Genomic DNA, 26,872 nt, shown 5'->3' on the forward strand with positions numbered 1-26,872 from the left:
CTTGCAAATTTTACTTTTGGATTTGAGGATTGTATGGATGTTGGGGAGAAATAACAAGACATATTTATATTGATATCCAAAGAAACTTCATAGGGAGCTTACTTAATTTCTTGTTGAAACTCTTACTTTATCTAAAGTGCATATTAAAGACAATGAAAACTTCACATTTTATTTCTTTTTCATTTACCCTTCAGGTCGTTCATCTACCACCACTACAACAGTAATAGATGGCAAAAATGGATCTGTCCACAAACCACCACTGAAAATGACAAAATCAGTATCACAAGACCTGAAGACAACTTTCAGCTCTCCAGCGGCATGGATTCTTGTGGTTGCCCTCATAGTGACGTGGTCAGCAGTTGCCATTGTCATTTTTGATTTAGTGGATTACAAAAACTTTGCAGGTAAGTTTAGACCTTGATGATATTTTAAAGGGTGTATTCCCCCTGGCAGGATTTGATCTTTGTGTATCTTTTTATATGCTGGATTTTTAAGTAAAAAAAAAACCCTGGTGCCCCTCAGGCTCATTTGCATAATTGTTAAAGGCTTTTTTCGTAAATACAAAAGCACAGGGAGCTTAAAGAAGAGCTGATCCTGACAGAGGGTGCACACACCAGCATGTCAGTGTGCTTGGTTTTCAATCCTTCTAACTGGTGGTAGAGATCCTTTAAGCTCAGAACAGACTTACGCACTATACATATGAAAATAGAAACATAAAAGAAATTTTGGGTTCTGAAAACCAATGAATGTTGAGGATTTGTGATTTATGCATTATTTTACGGTAAAAGAAGCAATTTATTGCTGTAAAATGAATACTGTAATAAATCAAATATAATCTATTTTATTAGATTATTCAGCATACATTAAATGTATCTAAAACTTTACGGTTTTAGAGTTTCTGATTTAGAATCTGCTAGACCACTATATCCTTAGCTCATTTTAAATAATGAGTTAATTTTCTTTTTTACTTCTCATATGTGCCACGCCATTTATTCTAGAACTCTCTTTTGTGCCAGACTATCAGTTGCTTAGGTCTGCTATTTGCTTGACTATGCCAACTCAGGTCCCCTAGACTTCCTTTTTCCCCACATCACCTAGATATAATATTTATGTACTAGACTGTTCTTTATTCCATATTATCTTTGTGTTAGATTATCTATTAGCTAAAGACTTCTATGTACTAGACTACCCTTTACACAAAGTTTCCCAGATTATGCCTTTCCCAAAATTTCATATGTGTTAGATTAACCTGTACCCTGTTCTCCTATGAGAGAGACTGTACCTTTTCACAGGTTTCCTATATGATGAACTATCCCTTAGCCCAGACTGTATGCGCTGTATTAACCCTTCAAGGTCTACTATGTGCATAAATATCCTTTACCTAAGGTCTCCAAGGTACCAGAATTTTCCTTACCCAGGTCTCCAATGTGATAGGTTATTCTGTACTCCAGGTCTCCTGTTGAAGAATTCTACATATTCTTTTTCTCTTTGCCTCATTTACCTGTTGCTAGATCAGTGTCACTCTGTGAACCTGGTAGGAAAAAAGTTATGTGCTAGACTGCCACTTGTCCCTGGTTTCCTATTTGTTAAATTAATCCTCTATATATAACATTCATTGCTTTAAAAGTATTATATGACAAAGCATTGCAGCCTCTAAGCCTGTAGAATGCTGACTAAAGAAGAATGTATCTTCTACTGCATGTGTGAAATAATCATGTCATCTATATTTTAATAGAATGTGCTTCTGAAAGTGGAAGATGTAGACATGTGTATATATATATATATATATATATGTATATATATATATATATATATATATATATACATATATACATTTATATATATATATATATATATATATATATATATATATATATATATATATATATGGTGGGAATGTCTAGACAGCACACTCATAACAATGTCGGTGGGGTGCAGGCGTCACAGCACTAGGCCTCAAGTCATCCAATAGTAGATAAAAGAAAATGAGCAGCACTCCAATTGCAGAGGTAACGTGGTCTTCTTTATTCCATAGCAAGTGACAATAGCGACGTTTCGCAAAAAGGCTCTACTTGAGCCGAAACGTCACTATTGTCATTTTCTATGGAATAAAGAACACCACATTTTGGTTGACCACTAGAATTGAAGTACTTCTCCTTTTCTTTTATCATATATTATATATAATATATATATATATATATATATATATATAGAGAGAGAGAGAGAGAGAGAGAGAGAGAGAGGTCTCACAGTTGTTCTGATAATCCTCTGATGTCATAGAAACAATGACAGACAAATTTCAGTTTTTTTTTTTCCTAAATGGTCGGCTTATGTTATTGGAGAAGGCCTATGCAGTCACAGCAGGGGAAATTTATTATTTTATGGTACCCACTCAAGAGTCAAACAAGGAAGGAGCTTTCTTTTATTGTACATCTCTACTATAATGTATTAAATGTCCTGAATGGACTATAAAATAATGTCCACATCCCAATAATGCAAAATACCTTTAATTGAATGTTACTTTCAAAATGTTTTTTTCCCCTATGGTTCTTTATGAAATAAGATAACTCTCCAAAAACCCAAGTCATTATAACTTTTTTAAATATTCAAGTAAATAATAATTCATAAATAATCAAGATAAATGAAAAATAAACCGTCATCATAATTTCTAGGTTGACTGTAAAATCAGGGGATTTCCAGGTTTTGTGGTGGGTTTTCAGTAAATTTCTCCTCACATGTTGAACAAACTGGGATTTGAACAATAAAATATTATTATTTTAGGACATAAATGCTACCTGAGTAATTTTTCTTTTTATAAATTTGCCAAGGTATAATTTAATAAAACATACAACTCAAAATAATCCCTGAATCCCTATAATAATAAGTAATAATAATTACTTAAATAGAGAAAAACAGTACCATTCAATTCAAAATTAATTTTATTTTAGGATCTTTTATTTGACAATAACTAGTACATTAAGTGAAATAATCTTCAGTCATTTCCTCATTAATCAACTGTACCTTTACTTTAGTAGCAGGCTTGTAGTTTATTATATCTACGGATAGAAAGGCTCCTTTCACACATTTGACAGTGGGATTAATTTCAGCACAAAATGTAATAAAGTTTCTGGCATTGTCATTTCCCTATTCATACTCACATAATGAAATGTAAATTTGTATTTTGTGTTCATTCCATTTAACGTTAGCTACAAATACATGTCTTTCATTATTCCATTTCTCATACATCATGTGTTTAATTTGATGGTATTGTAGATATGGAAATAGCACTAAGATAAATACAATGTTATTTGTTCGTATCATTAAGCTTCCTACCAGCCTAAGCTCCAGATAACATTTTTTGCCATTAGAATTCTTCATATCATCCGCCAGTATTTTAATATCTCTTAATTTGCATTAATTAATGTATGCAAAACAGTATTACAAAAATACTATTTATACAAAAAACTGTTAATAATTTCTCCATAATTTAACAAAGCTACTGCATTTAGTATCATAACAATGCAACCAAAAAAGTCTTTCTACTATATTTATATTCATATTTACTCATATAAGATAAATATGATCCTGCGTTTGTTAAATTCATAATAAAATAACCTGGTAAATTATGGTTACATTAGCCATATACAAAAAAATGATCATTATATGGTGTCTTTTTGGTGGCCATCCAGAGCCAAAAGGTCTGCTGAGGCATAGCCACAAAAGATAGTCAGCCAGACTGTAAAACAAACATCCAGAGATCCACTATATATATGGTATGTATGGCTCAATTATTAAATAAACACTGTATGACTGCAATGTAAAATAATCCTATGATTTTAACAACACATGAGGATAGTTTAGTTATGTATGGTAAATTGTTAAATATTATTTACATTTTTATACACTCACTTTATTGGGTACACCTGTCCAACTGCTCGTTAACACTTAATTTCTAATCAGCCAATCACATGGCGGCAACTCAGTGCATTTAGGCATGTAGACATGGTCAAGACAATCTCCTGCAGTTCAAACCAAGCATCAGTATGGGGAAGAAAGGTGATTTGAGTGCCTTTGAACGTGGCATGGTTGTTGGTGCCAGAAGGGCTTGTCTGAGTATTTCAGAAACTGCTGATCTACTGGGATTTTCACGCACAACCATCTCTAGGGTTTCCAGAGAATGGTCCGAAAAAGAAAAAACATCCAGTGAGCGGCAGTTTGTGGGCGGAAATGCCTTGTTGATGCCAGAGGTCAGAGGAGAATGGGCAGACTGGTTCGAGCTGATAGAAAGGCAACAGTGACTCAAATCGCCACCCGTTACAACCAAGGTAGGCAAAAGAGCATCTCTGACCGCACAGTACGTCGAACTTTGAGGCAGATGGGCTACAGCAGCAGAAGACCACACCGGGTGCCACTCCTTTCAGGTAAGAACAGGAAACTGAGGCTACAATTTGCACAAGCTCATCGAAATTGGACAGTAGAAGATTGGAAAAACGTTGCCTGGTCTGATGAGTCTCGATTTCTGCTGCGACATTCATATGGTAGGATCAGAATTTGGCGTCAACAACATAAAAGCATGGATCCATCCTGCCTTGTATCAACGGTTCAGGCTGGTGGTGGTGGTGTCATGGTGTGGGGAATATTTTCTTGGCACTCTTTGGGCCCCTTGGTACCAATTGAGCATTGTTGCAACGCCACAGCCTACTTGAGTATTGTTGCTGACCATGTCCATCCCTTTATGACCACAATGTACCCAACATCTGATGGCTACTTTCAGCAGGATAATGCGCCATGTCATAAAGCTGGAATCATCTCAGACTGGTTTCTTGAACATGACAATGAGTTCACTGTATTCAAATGGCCCCCACAGTCACCAGGTCTCAATCCAATAGAGCATCTTTGGGATGTGGTGGAACGGGAGATTCGCATCATGGATCTGCCGGCGACAAATCTGCGTCAACTGTGTGAAGCCATCATGTCAATATGGACCAAAATCTCTGAGGAATGCTTCCAGCACCTTGTTGAATCTATGCCATGAAGAATTGAGGCAGTTCTGAAGGCCAAAGGGGGTCCAACCCGTTACTAGCATGGTGTACCTAATAAAGTGTCCGGTGAGTGTATATCAGTTCTATGGAAAATAAAAAGTATTAAGTAAGTTATCTTTTGATGGTCCAATTGCCAGCATTGGTTATTAACATCTCAAAACTCAAAGCTATTGAGATCCTGCTCTCTGTGGAAACGTGGAAGGTGTAGTTCCAGTTGCAACTCCCAATCACAGTTGCAAAATAAGTCATCGATTGTAAATCCTGACCAACTCCATCAAAATGTGAAGTGAGCAGGCAGGGTACAGGAACTCCCAAGCTGTATCAGCAACATGGGGGTTTAATCAGGCACTGTTGCAGCCCCCACAGAGACCTTTGATAAGCAGATCCCAAAGTAAAATAGTGTGAGGGGGGCGGTTGTAAGATGCTGTAACACCAAGGGCAAACCCTTAACTTGTGTATAATCTCTTGTCTGACAGATGGTGAATCTGCATGCACTTGATGTAGATAGAAATAAAGAGCAGAATGTAGAAAGGCTGATGCAACAGCATAAATCACGACTCAGTTTACTTAAAACTTTATGGTTACAATTGTCCATATACGTACTGCAGATATAGTCCTGTACCTGTGAGGCCCTTCCGGCCTCTATATCAGTGTGACTAGTCTTGTGGGCACTTGGTTCCTCATTGTTTTATCTGTGAGCTTGTTGCTGCTTTTAAGGGGTGTCTGGCCATATTCTTCCTGAACCACATTTGTGGTGGTCACCACATGACTTAGCAAGGTGCATAATTACCTAAGAATTACCATTAGCACATGACAAACCATTAGAAAACAGTGCAAATGCATAGCAAAAATAATATACAAGTAGCTGTTTATCTTATGTGGATTGGCCTAAAAGTAAACTTTGGGACACTGCAGGTACTCAGCATTATAGTTTAAAAATGTTTAATTTATTCATTCAGATATGAACCCAAAAATACTAAAACAAAACACTTGATATGGAGAATTATTTTATTTATTACATTGCCTTAAAGGAAACCTGCCATGTAATTGAACCTAACCAAGAGAAAACAAATTATTTCATAAAAACTATGATTAACCTGTTAACGTTCAGCGTCCTATATATCGAACGTTGAACGCGGTGACTTAACTTCAGCGTCCATTATATCGGACGCTGAGCCATTGTCGGTTCAGCTCAAGATCTGGAAACACGGGGTGCCGGCTGTAACATATAGCCGGAGTGGGCTTCGAACGCGGGTGCTTAACCCGTTAAATGCCGCGGTCAGCGTGACCGCGGCATCTAACATGCTTCTGGGGGCTTTCCCCCACGATCGCACCCCCCGAACCATTTTTGGGGGGAGCTGATCATTGCTATGGCATCACTGGGGTAGGATCTGGACCCCAGTTTTGCATACAAGAACTGCCTGTCTGTGATGTCATCTTACTGGCAGAGTGCCAGCCTATGCAAGTGACGCTGCTAATACCCTGCAATACATGAGTATTGCAGAGTATTATCATGAACAAGCAATCAGATGATTTTTTGTTTATGTCCCATGCTGGAAAAAGTGAAAAAGTAAAAAAATAAAAAATAAAGTAATAAATCAATAAAAATGCCCAAAAGCCCCAAAGCATATAAAGAGACATATAACTCAAAAAATGTCTAAATCATAAAACAAACCCCATATATATAGTATCCCCGCATCCGTAAAAACCCATAGAATACAAGTAAATCATTATTGAACCTGTACGATGACCGTAGTAAAAAAAAACTGTTATAAACCCTCCAAAAATCATGATTTTTACCTATTCAATCCCACAAAAAATGCTATAAAAAGTGATAAATAAAATAAATATGTACTCCAGAAGGATACTGGTGCAGAGTACAACATGTCTCGCAAAAAAGAAAAGCCATCAACCAACTCTGTAGACAAAAATGTAACAATGTTATGCCACTTGGAAGACGGCAATACAAAAATGATGATTTTTCCCCACATTAGCGTTTTATTTGACAAATTTAGTAAAACGTAAGAAAAAATATTCATGTATGGCATCCCTGTAATTGTATTGACCCGTAAAATAAAGATAATGCGATTATTATGCTTAACGGTGAACACCAAAAAAAAAGTAAAAAATCCAGTACAGAATTGATGCTTTTCTACTCCTGCCCTAAAAAAAAAGTTCCCAAATTTTCAACAGTAGGGGATACCGACCCCAAAATGGTAACACTGGAAAAAGCATCTCATCCCGTAAAAAAAAAAATGCCATTACATGGCCCCAATAAGGAAAAAGCTAAAATTTTATAGCCTACAAAAGGGGCCAATGAGGAAACTAAAATCCTGGCAGCTGCAGGGCGCTCCTTCTCTTCTGCGCCTCGTCGTGCCCCCATAAAACAAGTTACGGCCACATGTGGGGGGTCTCTGTACTCAGGAGAAAATATAGAACAAATTAAAAGGTGGGTTTTCTCTTTTTATCTTTTGGAAATGTGTAAATTTTAGGGCTAAATGTAAACATATAACTGGCACCAATTCTAAATTTCACCTCCATTTTTATTCAATTACTATGGGGTTAACAATCTTTGTGGGGTGCAGATTTGAAAATGGGTTGGTTATATAGGGGGGGGGGGTTAGATAGAGAAAAAGGGAAGGACGGCACAGCGATGTAGGATTTAAATCCAGATGGGTGCAAAGCTTCTAAGGACCCAACTCACGATCCCACAAACTACGATCCAAGAATAGGGAAGCAGCACTCCGTGAAACAAGTGTTTTATTCCACCAGTGTGAAGATACAACGTTTCAGCTAGCTCAATGTAGCCATTTTCAAGTACAAAGTGTGAACATACAAGGCGGGTTTATATCCCCCGCAGGATGTGACATCATCAAAAAAGGTCAACATGTGCAATTAAGACATGTGTGTCCATAATAATACAAAGTGTCAACAAACTTCATATACATAATAGTACATAATAGTACATAACAGTACATATACATAGTAGTACAAATCGTGTTACCAGAATATCAATCAGTGCTTGTTTGATACATAGTGTCTCATAGTGCCTGACAATCAACCCAGCGTACCACATCGTCAGTGTTTGTAAACAAACTGACAGCGCATGTCTCAGTTGTTGCTAAGTTACCAGACTCCAAAACAAAAACAAAAAGTGTGCGCTTTATTAAGTATGGGATTTAATAAGAACAGCTCGGGCTGGGATACGTCTGATGGCATCACTTAACTGTTATTAGGCATACCTCATCCATGATGGGAACGGCAATCCGAGTAGACTCCCTGGGACGCTGTGATCGCGTTGCTCGCTGTCTCCAGCATCGCCGCGATCTATTGCGTCCTGCAGTGTCGTCATAGACTCGGACCTGCCTCCACTCTCGCGAGCCTTCGCCCCATCAAAGCGGTAGCCACCTCAGTAGTGCGCCCGCGTATATTTTGCCCCAAGGAGAGAAAATGCATCAAAAACTGGATAGATCGTCCGGCATACAAAATTAATAATAATTCTTGATTGGAGGCAGGACACACGGGATTCACCCAGTTAAGGTGGACTTCTCCACTGGTCGTTGAGTCCATCATAGGTCTCCAAATCTGGGTTCTTGGTTGATCTCTCCAAACTGATCAAATAGGTAACTAATAACTGAGTCAGGGAATAGTGTTAGCATAAAAAAGAAGAATTTGAATTGGCGCTAAGGGTTGAATGTCAGCAGCACTATATGAAGTGTGATCTGTGAATATAAAGAAACATAAAATTAATGTCCAATATAACAAAAGAAAAATCAACTTCCTAACACCAGAAGTATGTAAAATCCATATCAGAAGAAAAGCCCCCATAGGATACAACATGCTATAGTACAGTGTTCAAATTAAATTCAACATTTAGACCCCCAGGTTGTAAAGACTGGAGCCTATGAATCCATTCTGTTTCCCGCTTCTTCAAAACTTTTTGTCTATCCCCTCCACGTCTGAGGGGTGGTATATAATCAATAATACAGAATTTCAGATGATGTATTGAATGACCAAATTCTGAAAAATGCCGGGGGACGGGTAAATCTACCTTAGACGTCCTGATGGATGATCTATGGTTGTGCAATCTCAACCTGCATTCTGTAGTGGTCTCCCCTACATAAATTTTAGGGCATGGACACATCAGGATGTAGATTACGTGGTCAGTTCTACAGGTCACATGATGTCTGATGTCATATTTCCGACCTGTTGTCGGATGAGTAAAAGAACTACCTTTCAGCATATAGCTGCAATTCTCACAGTTCATGCACGGAAAGCAACCCGGTTTTAAGCTGGTTGCTAGATTTGGTTTTTTATCACTAGGGCCAATATCGCCCTTAACCAGTTTGTCCCTTAAGTTCCTTGGTCTCCTGTAGGAGAAAAGAGGGGGGACTTGAAATTCCTTAATGTCATGATGATAACGGGATAATGTAGACCAGTGTCTATATATCAATCTAGAAATGAATTGACTGTGTGGTCCATAAGTGGCCACAAAGGGAATTCTGTCCGGTTTCATGTGTTCCTGAGACCTTGGATTTAGCAAGGAGGATTTCTCCAAACTCATGGTTTTTGTCCTATGTCGACGGACCAATTGTGTAGGATAGCCTCTGGTGAGGAATTTTTCGGACATTTCATCAAGTCTGATGTTGGCACGGTCTGAATCATCAACAATTCTCCGAACCCTGATCATCTGGCAATAAGGAAGAGAGTCTATGATCCGTTTAGGATGGGCACTGTCATATCTTAACAGATTATTGCGATCAGTGCTTTTGACAAATAAATCTGTCAGTAGTCTATTCCCCTCGATATATACATTCGTGTCTAGAAATTGTATGTTACTGGTAGAATGTGACATGGTAAATTTAATATCTGAATCTATCTGATTCAAACAGTCAAAAAAACTGAGTAGTGTGTCCACACTTCCAGTCCAGACCAGGAAGATATCGTCGATATACCGCCACCACTTCAGTACATGGACAAAAAGTGGGGACGTGTATATCGACGACTCCTCCAGGTCAGCCATGACCATATTCGCATACGTGGGGGCCATATTGGCCCCCATTGCTGTCCCACGTAGTTGTAGAAAATAATCGTCCTCAAACAAGAAATAGTTACAAGTCAAAATAATGTCCAATAACTCTGCAATGAAAGACTGGCAATCAATGGAAGACTTAGTAGTGGAAAGCACTTTCCTAACACACAACATCCCTCTCTCATGATTGATGCTTGTGTATAGAGTGGTCACATCGAACAAAGCCAAAATGGCATTAGAGGGGAGCTCAACAGTCTGTATTTTGGTCAAAAAATCCGAGGTGTCCCGGATATAGGATTTAGCAGTTACTGCAAAATTGTGTAAAAATTTTTCCACAAAAATGGCTGCCGGGGAAAGGATCGAATTCCTACCCGACACGATAGGTCTACCGGGGGGGATCAGTAAGCCCCTTATGAATTTTCGGTAAACAATACATAATAGGGGTAATGGGTTTGTCGGGTAGCAAAAATATATGTGTGGCCTTGTCTATGACATCATTGGCGTATGCATTGTCTACAAGTATTCTGAGCCTCTTAGTAATCCACGGCAATGGATTTTCAGACAATTTGCAATACACTTGTGTGTCAGCCAGCTGTCTCCGTATTTCTTTCAGATAACTGTCTCGGTCCATGACGACAATTGCACCCCCTTTATCGGCGGGTTTTATCACCAATTTGTCGTCATGGACCAGTTCAGTTAGTGCAGTTCTCGCTGCCTTAGATAAATTATTGCGGACAACCGGTTGGCCAGGGGGGGGGGTTTGATGCTAAATATGTAAAAATTTCATTCAAAACTGTATTTATCCCCAAAATAATAAATTCTGAAAATCCGGAAAATCGCTATTCGATTTGTAAGACGCGTGACATCAAAATAAATTATCCAGACATTTCAAAAATTATGAAAATGTAAAGTAGACAAATGGGAAATGTTATTCGGGAACTTATTTAGGTGGTAAATATATCTGCCTGAAAACGCATGATTTAGAATTTCAAAAAAGGCAAATTTAAAAAAAAAATCATCATATTTTCTTTTTTTTTGTAAATAAATGCAAAACTAGATGAGCGAGCACTAAAATGCTCGAGTGCTCGTTACTTGAGTTGAAGTTTTCCCGATGCTTGAGTGCTCGTTTCGAATAACGAACCCCATTGAAGTCAATGGGAGACTCAAGCATTTTTCAAGGGGACCAATAAAATGTGTCATTTTATTGAGAAATAAGGAAGTCAATCCTGTTTCTTTTTTTTTTTTTAATTCAATGGAATATTCATGGAACTTCAAAAAGGAGAATGATCCGTGTTAAACATCTGCAATGTGTTCTTCACGTACTATTGTGAAGAACAATAGTATGTGAAGAACAATATGTGTGAAGATTCTTCACACATATGGTTCTTCACATACTATTGTGAAGAACACTGTTCTGCACTAATGTCTTCTGATAAGTTAGCAGATGTATGGAAACATCTGCAATGTGTTCTTCACTGTGTTTACTGTGTTCTTCACTGTGTTCTTTAATTAAATGATCCTTAATGATCCTGTGTTCTTCACTGTTCTTCACTGTGTTTCCTTAAGTAAAAGCTTGATTTTGAGCAGGCGAAATATTTATCCGAGCAACAAGCCGTTTCGAGTACGGTAATACTCGAATGAGTATCAAGCTCGGACGAGTATGCTCGCTCATCTCTAGGAAAAACTTATCAGCCAAAATGTACCACTAAAATGAAGTACAACATGTGGGGAAAAAACAATCTCAGAATTGTTCAGATAAGTAACAAGTGTTTAAAAGTTATAACTAGAGATGAGCGAACATGCTCGTCCGAGCTTGATGCTCGTTCGAGCATTAGCGTACTCGAAACTGCTCGTTGCTCGGACGAATACTTCGCCCGCTCGAGAAAATGGCAGCTCCCGCCGTTTTGCTTTTTGGCGGCCAGAAACAGAGCCAATCACAAGCCAGGAGACTCTGCACTCCACCCAGCATGACGTGGTACCCTTACACGTCGATAGCAGTGGTTGGCTGGCCAGATCAGGTGACCCTGGGATAGACTAGCCGCTGCCCGCGCTGCTCGGATCATTCTGTGTCTGGATGCCGCTAGGGAGAGAGCTGCTGCTGGTCAGGGAAAGCGTTAGGGTGTTCTATTAGCTTACTGTTAGGCAGGAGTGATTCTCCAAGAACCCAACAGCCCTTCTTAGGGCTACAATAACGTTCTACTTTTTTTTTTTTTTATTTGCATCTAGTACCATTTTGTGAGGAATTAGCAGGGGGACTTGCTACCGTTGTGTTTAGCTCTTAGTGGCACACATATCCACCTCAAACACCAAAGTGGGAAAATTTAGTAGGGGTTGGATTTCAATTAGGCACACTCTGCCATTTTTCCTTTTTTATTTTACGTTTATTTTGTTTAATAACTCAGTGTCATCTCATCTGGCATAGTAGTGTGCTTTCATACTTGGCTAGAAAATAGCCATAGGAGAATCCAAACGGCTTACTCCTACAGTAGCGTTATATATTTGATTTCTGGTTGATCTGCTGGTGGCTGTACTTGCTGCAGTGCATCTACTAGCCAATTGTGAGCAATTTGTAGTGAGACTTGCGACCGCTGTGTTTTGCGCTTAGTGACGCACATATCCATTGCAAAGACCGAAGTGGGAAAATTTAGTAGGGGTTGGATTTCAATTAGGCACAGTCTGCCATTTGTCCTTTTTTATTTTACGTTTATTTTGTTTAATAACTCAGCGTCATCTCATCTGGCATAGTAGTGTGCTTTCATACTTGGCTAGAAAATAGCCATAGGAGAATCCAAACGGCTTACGCCTACAGTAGCGTTATATATTTGATTTCTGGTTGATCTGCTGGTGGCTGTACTTGCTGCAGTGCATCTACTAGCCAATTGTGAGCAATTTGTAGTGAGACTTGCGACCGCTGTGTTTTGCGCTTAGTGACGCACATATCCATTGCAAAGACCGAAGTGGGAAAATTTAGTAGGGGTTGGATTTCAATTAGGCACAGTCTGCCATTTGTCCTTTTTTATTTTACGTTTATTTTGTTTAATAACTCAGCGTCATCTCATCTGGCATAGTAGTGTGCTTTCATACTTGGCTAGAAAATAGCCATAGGAGAATCCAAACGGCTTACGCCTACAGTAGCGTTATATATTTGATTTCTGGTTGATCTGCTGGTGGCTGTACTTGCTGCAGTGCATCTACTAGCCAATTGTCAGCAATTTGTAGTGAGACTTGCGACCGCTGTGTTTTGCGCTTAGTGACGCACATATCCATTGCAAAGACCGAAGTGGGAAAATTTAGTAGGGGTTGGATTTCAATTAGGCACAGTCTGCCATTTGTCCTTTTTTATTTTACATTTATTTTGTTTAATAACTCGGTGTCATCTCATCTGGCATAGTAGTGTGCTTTCATACTTGGCTAGAAAATAGCCATAGCAATAGGATAGCATTGTTTGGTTTTAAAAACTCAAAAACACAAAAAAAAAAAAAAAACACAAAAAAAAGTTAAAAAAAAATTAAAGCTATAACTCTCATTTTAAAAATGTTTAACCCGAGGGCTAGGGGTAGAGGACGAGGGCGGGGACGTGGGCGTCCAACTACTGCAGGGGTCAGAGGCCGTGGTCCTGGCCGGGGTGAGACACCACCTGCTTATGAGGGAGCAGGGGAACGCCGCAGAGCTACACTCCCTAGGTTCATGTCTGAAGTTACTGGGACTCGTGGTAGAGCACTGTTGAGGCCAGAACAGTGCGAACAGGTGATGTCGTGGATTGCTGACAATGCTTCGAGCAATTTGTCCACCAGTCAGTCTTCCACGCAGTCCACCCATGTCACCGAAATCGCCACTCCTCCAGCTCCTGCACCTCAGCCTCCTCCCCCCCAGTCTGCCCCCTCCCAGGAAAATTTGGCATTTGAACCGGCATACTCTGAGGAACTGTTTTCTGGACCCTTCCCACAGTCACAAACCACTTGTCCGGTTGCTGCTGAGCAATTTTCCGATGCCCAGGTTTTCCACCAGTCACAGTCTGTGGGTGATGATGACCTTCTTGACGTAGTGGAAGTGTGTAAAGAGGTGTCCGACGATGAGGAGACACGGTTGTCAGACAGTGGGGAAGTTGTTGTCAGGGCAGGAAGTCCGAGGGGGGAGCAGACTGAGGGATCGGAGGATGATGAGGTGACAGACCCAAGCTGGGTTGAGAGGCCGGGTGAACACAGTGCTTCTGAGACGGAGGAGAGTCCTCGACCAGAACAGGTTGGAAGAGGCAGTGGTGGGGCCAGACGGAGAGGCAGGGCCAGAGCTGGTGCATCAGCGCCAAATGTGTCAACTAGTGAAGCTCCCGTGGCGAGGGCTCTTGCGGCGAGGGCTAGATCTTCAGAAGTCTGGAGGTTCTTTAAGGAAACACCGGATGACCGACGGACTGTGGTGTGCAACATTTGCCAAACCAGGCTCAGCAGGGGTTCCACCACTACTAGCTTAACTACCACCAGTTTGCGCAGGCATATGAATGCTAAACACCCCACTCAGTGGCAACAAGCCCGTTCACCTCCGGCCGTGCACACCACTGCTCCTTCCCCTGTGTCAGCTGATAGTCAGCCCCCTGCCCAGGACCCTGCCACAAAAACCCCATCGTCGCCTCCACGATCCTCCACAGCATCCACCAGCGTTCAGCTCTCCATACCCCAGACGCTGGAGCGGAAACGCAAATATAGTGCAACCCACCCGCACGCCCAAGCCCTTAATGTGCACATCTCCAGATTGCTTAGCCTGGAGATGCTGCCCTATAGGCTAGTAGAGACCGAGGCCTTTCGCAACCTCATGGCGGCGGCTGCCCCTCGGTATTCGGTCCCCAGCCGCCACTACTTTTCCCGATGTGCCGTCCCAGCCCTGCACCAGCACGTGTCAGACAACATCACCCGTGCCCTGACCAACGCCGTTTCTGACAAGGTCCACCTGACCACGGACACGTGGACGAGTGCTGCCGGGCAGGGCCACTATATATCGCTGACGGCACATTGGGTTAACTTGGTGGAGGCTGGGACCGAGTCTGACCCTGGGGCTGGTCATATACTGCCGACGCCGAGGATTGCGGGGCCTACCTCGGTCCAGGTGTTTCAGGCCTACTATGCCTCCTCCTCCTCCCACCCCTCCTCCACCTCCTCCTCCGAACTACCATCCGTGGGCACGGCGCCATCAGTCGGTAGCTCTAGGCACAGCAGCAGTGCCGTTGCTAAGCGACAGCAGGCGGTGCTCAAACTGCTGAGCCTAGGCGATAAAAGGCACACCGCCCAAGAGCTATTACAGGGCATCACGGCGCAGACTGATCTGTGGCTGGCACCGCTGAACCTGAAGCCAGGCATGGTTGTGTGTGACAACGGCCGTAACCTGGTGGCGGCTCTGCAACTCGGCAGACTGACACATGTGCCATGCCTGGCCCATGTGTTAAATCTGATAGTTCAGCGTTTCCTCAAGACATACCCCAATCTGTCAGATTTGCTCACGAAGGTGCGCCGCATCTGTGCGCATTTCAGGAAGTCCAGCACAGATGCTGCCACTCTCAGGGCAGCGCAGCGCCGCCTCCAACTGCCCGCTCACCGACTGTTGTGCGACGTGCCCACGAGGTGGAATTCAACACTGACCATGTTATCCAGAGTTTACCAGCAGCGCCGAGCCATTGTAGACTGCCAGATGTCAACTTCCACCAGAACTGGTAGTCAGGTCAGTCAGCTTCCTCAAGTCTACAATGAGGAGTGGACGTGGATGTCTGATATCTGTCAGGTGCTGAGTAACTTTGAGGAGTCAACACAGATGGTCAGTGGCGATGCCGCCATCATCAGCCTCACCATCCCGCTGCTTGGCCTGTTGAAAAACTCTCTGATCAGCATGAAGTCGGAAGCTTTGCGCTCGTCACAAGAGACGGGGGAAGAAGATTCCCTTGTTGATAGCCAAAGCACCCTTAGGTCTGTTTCTCAGCGCATATCGGAGGAGGTGGAGGTGGAGGAGGATGAGGAGGAAGAGGAGGAGAATGTTGGCGAGACACAAGAGGGGACCATTGTTGAGTCCTTTACTGTTCAGCGTGTATGGGCAGAAGAAGAGGAGTTGGAGGAGTTGGAGGAGGAGGAAATGGACAGTCAGGCCAGTGAGGGGAGTGAATTCTTACGCGTTGGTACTCTGGCGCATATGGCAGATTTCATGCTAGGCTGCCTATCCCGTGACCCTCGCGTTCAAAGAATTTATTCCAGCACCGATTACTGGGTGTTCACTCTCCTGGACCCACGGTACAAGCAAAATCTTTCCACTCTCATCCCTGCAGAGGAAAGGAGTGTGAGAATGCATGAATACCAGCAGGCCCTGGTGCACAAGCTGAAACAGTATTTCCCTTCTGACAGCGCTAGCGGCAGAGTGCGTAGTTCTGCGGGACAAGTAGCGAGGGAGAGTAGGCGAGCAGGCAGCTTGTCCAGCACTGGCAAGGGTACGCTTTACAAGGCTTTTGCCAGCTTTATGTCACCCCAGCAAGACACTGTCACCTGTCCCCAGTCTCGGCAGAGTAGGGCTGATCTTTACAGAAAGATGGTGAGGGAGTACGTAGCTGACCATACCATCGTCCTAAATGATCACACAGCTCCCTACAACTACTGGGTTTCAAAGCTGGACATGTGGCACGAACTGGCGCTGTACGCCTTGGAGGTTCTTGCCTGCCCTGCCGCTAGCGTCTTGTCCGAGCGGGTTTTCAGTGCAGCTGGTGGCATCATCACCGATAAGCGTACATGCCTGTCGACTGACAGCGCTGACAGGCTGACGCTTATTAAGATGAATAAAGCCTGGATTTCTCATAATTTCCAATCTCCACCAGGTGAAGGAAGCTCAACCTGAATAATTGATCCACTCCTCCTCCTCCTCATTTTCCTCCTTCTCCTCCTCTTTGTACAGTAAAGCAGAGGAAACTGGCTATTTTTTGACAGGGCCCACTGGCTCTTGCTATAGTACTTTATGCATTTAATTTTTCTGGAGGGCCACCGACCCGGTCCTCTGTTTTGAACAATTTTTGGGAGTGCCACATACAGGAACTCAATCTATTCAATTTTTCTGGAGGGCCACCGACCCGTTCCTCTGTTTTAAACAATTTTTGGGAGTGCCACATACAGGCACTCAATCTATTCTATTTTTCTGGAGGGCCACCTACCTGCTCCTCTGGTTTGAAAACTTTTTGGGACTGCCACATACAGGCACTCAATCGATTCCATTTTTCTGGAGGGCCACCTACCTGCTCCTCTGGTTTGAAAACTTTTTGGGACTGCCACATACAGGCACTCAATCTATTCAATTTTTCTGGAGGGCCACCTACCTGCTCCTCTGGTTTGAAAACTTTTTGGGACTGCCACATACAGGCACTCAATCTATTCAATTTTTCTGGAGGGCCACCTACCTGCTCCTCTGGTTTGAAAACTTTTTGGGACTGCCACATACAGGCACTCAATCTATTCAATTTTTCTGGAGGGCCACCTACCTGCTCCTCTGGTTTGAAAACTTTTTGGGACTGCCACATACAGGCACTCAATCTATTCAATTTTTCTGGAGGGCCACCTACCTGCTCCTCTGGTTTGAAAACTTTTTGGGACTGCCACATACAGGCACTCAATCTATTCTATTTTTCTGGAGGGCCACCTACCTGCTCCTCTGGTTTGAAAAATTTTTGGGACTGCCACATACAGGCACTATCCAAATTAAATTGTCTCCATAGCAGCCTCCACACGTTGTCTCCATTGCTACCTCCAAAAGTCGTCCATATAGCTGCCTCCATACATCGTCCCTTTATCAAACGAGGTGTGTCAGGCAGAAATTTGGGTTGTTTTCATGGATTCCACATCAAAGTTGTTAACTTTGTCGCCACCCAGCTGTGTTATCCACAAAATATACTAATAAACTTTTATCATTTACCAATATTATTTCAGCGCTTCTTGCGCATCTGTTTACATTCCCCTCACCCGCCATATCCTAAACTTATAAGAACGCTACTACACTTGATCTTATACAAAAGGTTCTTAGAAGTGCTGTTTGGGGAGTAGCCTAGAGACAGGGGCTTGGATTGGCGAAAGCTCGCCTGGCAGCGGAGCGCCAACTCCATGCCAAGATCCAACTAACATAGTTTTAACTGCAGAACCTTTAATCTACTACTAGTTCACTGCCTCCATACATGGTCCCCTTATCAAACGAGCTGTGTCAGGCAGAATTTTGGGTTGTTTTCATGGCTTCCATGTTAACTTTGTCGCCACCCTGCTGTGTAATCCACAAAATATACTGGCAAACTTTTATCATGTACCGATATTATTTGAGCGCTTCTTGCTCACCTCCTTTGGTTCCTCTCTGCCACCCATTGGTTTGAAGCCTGAGTCCATTTAGGGTATGTCGCCATGCCACTCTCTAGCCTGCTGCCGCTGCCTCTGCATGCCGTCCCCTATAGTGTCAGGGTCAATTATTGCATGTTTTAGATGCTATCTAGCTTCATTCTGTCACTCTGTCATGGCCATGCTGTTGCCCATAATTTTGGCATAATGGTGCGATTAAGCAGCCTCAGAGGCATCCATGCATGCTGCCCCTGCTGTTTCCTGTCCATTTCCGTGGTGTTTCCATCCTTTTCTGAGGTTCCCAGGTGTTTGGCCAAGCTTCCCTGTGCAGAGCCTTGGTCCCCTTGAAAAATGCTCGAGTCTCCCATTGACTTCAATGGGGTTCGTTATTCGAGACGAGCACTCGAGCATCGGGAAAAGTTTGTCTCGAATAACGAGTACCCGAGCATTTTAGTGCTCGCTCATCTCTAGTTATAACCATATAAAGCGACGAAGTTCATAATCAAAAAAATCGGGCTGAGCCTTAAGCTACTAAATGGCTGCGTCCTTAAGGGGTTAAAAAGCATTGATTTTATCCCTAAATGGTTTCTTCCCATGTGCAAATATGTAACTCACCTGAGCTGAATCCAATTATAATAATGGAGTCCTGCATAAAATTTTACATGCAATACACTGCCTCCTTGTTCCTGATTCACAGGTCACTGCTAGGAGATGCTGCTGTATGGAACTAGTACTTAGGGACCGTCTGCCAATATTCAATTACAGACATATACAGCTCTGTTTATTATTAGTAGAAAAAGTAGTTTCAAATGTTGTACACAGTACTGTTTTTAAATGAGAGCTCTGTTACATCATTGAGCACATTATGCCATGTGACCAGGGTGATATCTTCTAAGGTCTTTTACCCAGCAACATATGCTTTACTGAGTAACATTAACATCTACCTCATGTATGTATCTGCTCACATGAAATCACAGAATGCCTCCATGAAGGATGGGAAGAAGTAGAAGTCCATGGAGGCATGTTGTGATTTCATGTGATCAGATACATACATTGGTAGATGAATGTTACTGGGTAAAGGAACTTAGATGACTTCACCTTGGTCACATGACATGAAGTGCTGAATAGTAACAAGGCATAAGGTATGGAGAGGAGTAGATACAAGGGAAATTATTTTTAGTTCAGTATTTAGTTAATAAGTATCTATAGGAGCCTGCCACTAGCTGTATTTTTGAAAATGTGGTGACCGGTTCCCTTTAAAATAAAAATAATTACTTCATGCCTAAATAAAATATTATTTGAATCTGCTTACAATAGGAAAATAAAAACTTTCAAATACACTATGTTTATGTTCCATGTTGATAGCACCACTGGCACCAATTGTTTGATATAGATATGGAGAACTACCTGAAAGACCTAAAATAAACAGATTTTAACTTTACAATTTATTCTTTATTCACATGATAGATGATAAGTTGTAGCTTTGTGGGGGGTCTTACTTCTGAATAGAGTTGCAGTTGTTTAGCACCGCCACTCTATTTTTCTCTGTATAACAGTCTAAGGGACGCTGAGAACAATCATTAAAATAAAATAAGGAGTAGCAAAAACTGTTCCATCCCGGCGGGGTTGCTAAAGACCCAAGCTTCCATACTCAGTGGAGGTCCAAGTAGTGGCATTCCCACTGAGCTATAACTTCTAAACTATAACGAAACCTTACAGGAGGTACCAAAAGTTATATAAATACAGACTTTAACTATTAACATCCTAATTGTTTGCCTTGATTCTTCATATGCTACAAGAAGAAACAAAAGTAAGTCCAAAATATAAAATAGTACAAGGAAATTACATGGGACAACCAATTATGTCAGCCAGGGGAGATGCCACTGTACATTAATCAGAACTATTGTTCTCAATCAGCATTCCTTTTAGGTAAAGTTCTGTTACCTGCTGCAGGCACTACTACTGTTTTTGTTACCTCAGAACAAGGATAGAGTGTTTTCAAATTCACCTGTCCGGTTCCTTGACATATGTAATGGGGGGAGATATATAACATATAGTAACATCTAAGCACAGTAAAAACATGGGTCAAGGTAGTTTACCAGACAAGTTTATAAAAACATTTGCATAGGTGGCTGAGAATAATAGCTAATAATCAGTATTAAGTGGACCCAAGCCACAAAGTTTGGTATTTTCATTAGAATTTTGGGGTTGAGTTAGGCTCAACCATCACATCGATTGATCGTTGATGCTTGATCTTTAGGTTGTCATTGCAATGTCATCTGAAGCAGGGACCTTCCTCAAAATGGCAGTGCTTGGCATTCAGTGCCAGCAAATACAGTTGCAGTAGTTTAAATACTACTGGTGACTTTGCCAGCATCATTTGAAGAGCTATCATCTGCAATTGCGGCATGTTACTGGATATAAGTTCAAGTTCAAACATGCCGAATGGTCATCACTGCAAAAAATAACCAATATACAACTGTGTCTCCCCTGGGTCTAAACAAACCTATAAATCCAGTACATGTCCAGCCTAAGGATATATTCACATGATGTATGCCTGCATTACCGTAGTGCTGGGGAGAGGAGCAGGCGATAAGCACTGCTCACTCCCACCCCTCTGCATAGGAATGCACAGTGCACGGGACCGTATTCTGTCGAAAGATAGGACATGTCACATACTATTGTGAAGAACACCGTTCTGCACTCATGTCTTCTGATCTGCAATGTTTTCTTCAGTGAAGAACACATTAGAGATGTTTCCATACATCTGCTAACTTATCAGAAGACATTAGTGCAGAAAGGTGTTCTTCACAATAGTATGTGAAGAACAATATGTGTGAAGTACCCATTGCAGATGTTTAACACGGGTCATTCTCCTTTTTGAAGTTCCATGAATATTCCATTGAATAAAAAAAATTAAGAAACAGGACTGACTTTCTTATTTCTCAATAAAATGACACATTTTATTGGTCCCCTTGGTCCCCTTGAAAAATGCTCGAGTCTCCTATTGACTTCAATGGGTTTCGTACTTCGAAACAAGCACTCAAGCATCGGAAAAAGTTTGACTCGAGTAACGAGCACTCGAGCATTTTAGTGCTCGCTCATCTCTACTGCTTAAACATTAGCTTTGACTAAATAAGCAACTGTACTCATGCTCTGCAGGCAACATCTTCTGACTACCTGACCTGTTCTAATGCCTCCAAACCATACCAAAGCCTGCTAGAACTATTTTTGGCTTGTGTAATTGTTGTGGAAACCTAATGTCTGTCATTGAAAACCTGTCATTGAAATCAATTGAGTGTAGATGTAGGTGGAGATCTTGGTAAGATTCCTCAATAGAGGGGAACGTCTTTATCTATATAATCCCTTTATCTATACATTTGATATGGATGTAACCTTAAGAAATTGCCTCTTATTGGTTCACATATTACATGACATCAATAAAATGTTATACAGTTGGTTATGTTAATCCATCACCCTGGGTGAAACTTTAATACCTCACTTTAACATCATTCTTCAATGTCATTCAGGTAGGCAGGTGGCCTATTATAAAAATAAACAACTTTCAAAACAGCAAAGTAATGATTAATTTTACCGCCATGTTTTAAAAGTGACTGTTATTTGAAATGGTTTTAACATTGTGTGTGGGGTGTATGAACATTTTTTAATACACTTCGTTAAGAAATGCTGCTTAATGTATAAAGAAAAAGGCTAAAAAGTGCCGTTCTCTGTTGTCAAGGCAGATTTGTCTACCAGACTGAAGAAGGGACTATCATTCCTCTCCGCTATTTCATTACACAACTCTGAGCAATGAGTGGTAACCCTTTTCTGCTCTCTCCCTGGCTGTAGTATGCTATGAGCAATATTTTCAAATCAAGCTTAAAGTAAAGGGGTTAATACTCACTGCACAGAGCTTTGGAAACACACTGTATGAGCCAGAATTCAAATCTCTTCATGATCAAGCTCTGTTGCCCCACACAGTATTAAAACTTATCACAAATTCTGTTTATGCTTTAAGCTTCTTGTTGTGCAATTCAAACATCACACAAGGTCCCACATTTATTAAAGTGCTTAGCCAGTATTTTGTCTGACTTTGGACTGTGCCAGTTTGTGTTGCGGCTCCACCGTGTCTGACAAGACAGAAAAAATCTGCACCACAATGGGCGTGTTACTTCTTAGTCGGACTGTGCACCACAATTCTGTCTGATTTGCACCACATGTGTGTCTACTCCACAATTCTGCAGCATGAACAAAGTGCACCATGTAGGGGGTACCAGAGCAACATAGGGCAACATAGTGCACTGTTTTTGACAAATGTAGGCCAATATTTCAAATTCCATACATTAAATTAACCATAAATTCCTTCACGGCTATTTTAACCCTAATTCTATAATTTCAGATTGCCTTGCAAGACTTAAAATAATGATTTTGCATTTGGCAAAAGTGTGAGATTCTCTGCTTGTCAACCAGAGAGGGACTCTCTATTATATATCTGATGGGACACCCCCTTAAATATTTCTAACTCAGCTAAAAGGGTTCAGCCAGTAAACATTATTATGGTGTGTTTTTTTAAATTATAGAATTGCAGAATGATGGCATTCTCCAAACATGAAGTCATTTACACGTCCATCAATTACAAGTACATATTTCTTCTTTTATTAACCACATGCTGGGAATACATTTTACATTCATTATTCAACTTTCATTTGATAACTTGTTTTGTCAACTCCTGCTGATAATTTTGGTATTTGCTCGATGTGCTTTTAATAGTATTTTAATTGATGACCATATCTGGGTTTGCAAAATGCTTTTATGCAATTGCTAACCTGTTTCACTTAAGCCTCTGTACTAAGAAAACCTTAATTAAATTACAGTCTTTTGGAAAGAAGGTAAGAAATTGAATGCTATCCACTTAAGGCAAATTACTCACCAAACATGTTTAATGTGTGCTGTTCGCTTTTCCCGGCAACTGCGTTAACGAATATCAATACTTTCTTATTGCGCTGTTAAACTGTAAAAATTTGATTGCTCCTTAAGTAACGTATGTAAGTAATGACTAGATTGATAGTTGATGTTTCTTTATTTTAGACAGATAAGTTTATAAATATTTTTGCAACAAAATCACCTTACTCTAGAGTCTTTTACACCTTAAAAGTATCAGATCTTGGTAGGCCATAAAATTAGACAGCTTCCTGGTAGTTTTCAAATTACACAACTTAGAAGTAGACCCGGTAAAATTTGCGTTTGGCTTTTACAGAGTTTACACACTGTCAACGATCACAGATGTTAACATTGGAGAAGGAGGGGGGAGCTGAACCTGAACTTCTTGCTGAAGTCCACATTCGGGTACAAACATTGTAGTTCTGGTTCCGCTCATGACTTTTAATCACAATTTTATCACAGTGGCTTCATCTGGATGATACCCTTGAGGCATTTTCATACATACTTGTCAAACTTCATGACATATATCATTGGGCTTACTTTACAATAATTTATACATTTTGATCTAATGTGGAGAGTTAAATCTCTCCCATCCCATTCTGCAATACTGCAGTTATTGCATTATAAACCTTAAAGGAGAGTCAATTTACAAAGGATATTAAAAACTCACTGAAAGAAATGTCCATCAAAGTTGGGTTATTCCGAAATGGGGGTACTTTGGAAGGTTTCCCTCCATAAAAAATAATTCTATTTATTTTTTAGTATTATCAGGAAAAGCTGAATCCTAGTGGAATACAGCACAAAAATCTGCCCTAGTGCTAAAAACTCCTACATAATGGTTATTTGAAGATATATTGAAAAGATAAGGATAGACTACTGATTGGAATTCATTTTCATTGCATGTTTTTTATTGTCATTTATTACTGAGATGCAATTTTTTTGAGCCTCATACAAATAAGTGTGACCATATAATACGCATGACAATTTCTATGAAATAATTTCACATGGCCACTGATTTAGACTAAAAAAAGCAAATAGTCACTCTTCAATATACCCCATTATATCCCCTTGATCACATGACAGCAGTTCTGTGGCTCCCACCAGCCTTTGCTTACTAGGTTGCAGCTCTCGTGATTTACTTCCATGGTCATATGGATATGTTATTGCTGTACCCTAGTAAATAAACAATAGTTTGGAGACCATGCAGACACAAAGCTGCTGCCAGGTTATAAAATAGAGTATGTGACTATATGCTTTGTTTACTCACTTGCTTATTTTTGTTATATTTTTTGTTTGTTTTTTCTTTTTTACTTTTGAGAAACCCCATTCCACAAGAATTTGTGCAAGGACAATCTTTAGATAATAGCTACTGAACACTACATCTCCCATATATTCAAGTTGGCATTTGATGATGATAATGTATAGTTCACTAATTCTTGATTCTTACCAATATTCTAGAATGCAGTTTTGAAAGCAAAATGCTAACATATTTCCTTTATTTTTCCGTTATCATCATCTCCATGAATGCTCCTGCCATCATCATCAATAGACACCTATTCCCAGTACTGTGATGACCCCTGTTTACCACCTGGTAAAGACATTCTGCCTGCAGTGTTTCTGTTCTATTAACCAATTGTGTTTTTTACAGTTGTGTCTGAGACTGGCTATGTGATGTATACACATTGCATAGGCATACTGATCTGGGATACTAATAACGTGTCATGTGTGCAATAACTGGTAGCACAACTACACAATAGACATTACAAAGTATTTAGTTATATTTTTTTTATCAGATCAGCCTTTGTTAAACATGGTACTAACATTGTACTGGGTAGAAATAGATTGTTATAGAACAGTATAGAAACAGAAAAGAAATGACATTTTTATATTACAATATACAAAATTACAAAATTACATATTACACAGGAGGTAATATGGTACAGGTTCTTTAGGTTTGTTTTTAAGTTGAATTTGTATGTAAGTTGGAACTGGTATGTTGTATAATTATAGCTCCAAATTCTATTTTTGTCCCATTGACAATTGGATTTTCAACATTTTCTGCTGCCATGTGAATAAAGATTATCAATAAAGCTTCATTACAGACACCTTACAGTTGACCATTGTAGTCTGGTAATAAAGTAAAGCGTCACAGTGAGCAGAGACCACCTGTTATTTTTATTACAGGCAGTAATAACATTATCCCTTTGCTTATTAACACCTTTTTTAATGGCATGTGAAATTGGGAGAAATAAGACTCTCTCAGAGACCAACATGTACAGAGCTTTATTTTATTAAAGGGCACCTACCACCACAAATCTACCTATAAAGGTAGATCGGGTGGTAGGTGAATCAATGGGACGTGGGGATAGCCCTTTTAAGGACTAATCCTCGCTTCCCCGCACTTTTTTGGAAACTTTTATTACCCTAATATGTAAATTTTGTTATGCGGCTACTGGGGCGTGGAGTAGCCGCATCTGAGGTTACACGAGACGGCCGAAGGTTACATCTTCGGCGCGCAGCTGCTCGTAGCTGCGCGCCCTCGTCCGACGATCCTGCCGTCTGCGCATGCGCAGAATAGCAGGCCCACGCCTGTGCAGCCCCGGCTTCGGAGCAGTGACCGCGCAAGCGCGGGCCTGCTGTTCTGCGCATGCGCAGACGGCAGGATCGTCGGACGAGGGCGCGCAGCTACGAGCAGCTGCGCGCCGAAGATGGTGAGTAGGAGGGGTAAAGTGGCTACCAGGCCGCCTCGTGTAACCTCAGATGCGGCTACTCCACGCCCCAGTAGCCGCATAACAAAATTTACATATTAGGGTAATAAAAGTTTCCAAAAAAGAGCGGGGACGCGAGGATTAGCCCTTAAAAGGGCTATCCTCACGTCCCATTGATTCACCTACCTCCCAATCTACCTTTATAGGTAGATTTGTGGTGGTAGGTTTCCTTTAAAGAAAGAGTAAAATGTATTGATCTCCTCCAACTACCAAATGGGCAATATAAAAAAATCACAGAAAGTAATTTTATACTACCATTATTTCTCTGCATTGTAAAAGCTAAAATAGAAATACTTATCTCACTACAGCCCTATGCCCTGCCCAGTTACCCTAACCTGAACTCCTGATGATATAAGGAAGTTTTGCACATAAGTACTTACTTATGATGTCATCCATTCTGCTTGTGAGTAGGGTGTAAGTTAGAGAGCTGAAGGAAATTCTGGTTATCTGTATGTGCTGTTTATAGTCATTCATAGCAGCTAGTCTCCACCAAACAGCTGTGAGGTATAGAGGTAAAGGGACATATTTATCAAGACCTTTGTGCCATGCTTATTGCTAGCACTTGCGACTATTTTCCCCTCACCCCACCAGTGGGGTGTGAAGAGGCATGAGAGGGGGGCGTGGCCAGCCAAGCATAGGGCACAACCAGCTGGGAGTGGGCCGGCGCAAGGAGTCACTATCCCTGCACAGGCGCACTAGCCTCTTGATGTATCCCACTGCGACTATGCATTGGTGGGCCTATCATACGCTGACGCA

General features: G+C 41.1%; 1 protein-coding gene across 40 annotated transcripts in view; it reads left to right on the forward strand.

Annotated features, from left to right (window-relative positions):
- Positions 1 to 26,872, forward strand: part of TRDN (triadin) — a 478,227-nt gene that overhangs the window by 15,985 nt on the left and 435,370 nt on the right. For 39 of the 40 annotated variants that reach the window (XR_011854160.1, XR_011854161.1, XM_072141623.1 and 36 more), the window contains exons 2-3: positions 195 to 404; positions 24,898 to 24,939. Coding sequence is in view for 38 of the 40 variants with exons in the window: in XM_072141623.1 (XP_071997724.1) it covers positions 195 to 404; positions 24,898 to 24,939 (252 nt within the window). In the remaining 2 variants the exon portion in view is untranslated. The remainder of the gene's footprint in view (positions 1 to 194; positions 405 to 24,897; positions 24,940 to 26,872) is intronic. The other variant, XM_072141634.1, reaches the window with a different exon arrangement.

This window comes from Engystomops pustulosus, chromosome 3, assembly GCF_040894005.1.
Source record: "Engystomops pustulosus chromosome 3, aEngPut4.maternal, whole genome shotgun sequence".
Classification (NCBI taxonomy): domain Eukaryota; kingdom Metazoa; phylum Chordata; class Amphibia; order Anura; family Leptodactylidae; genus Engystomops; species Engystomops pustulosus.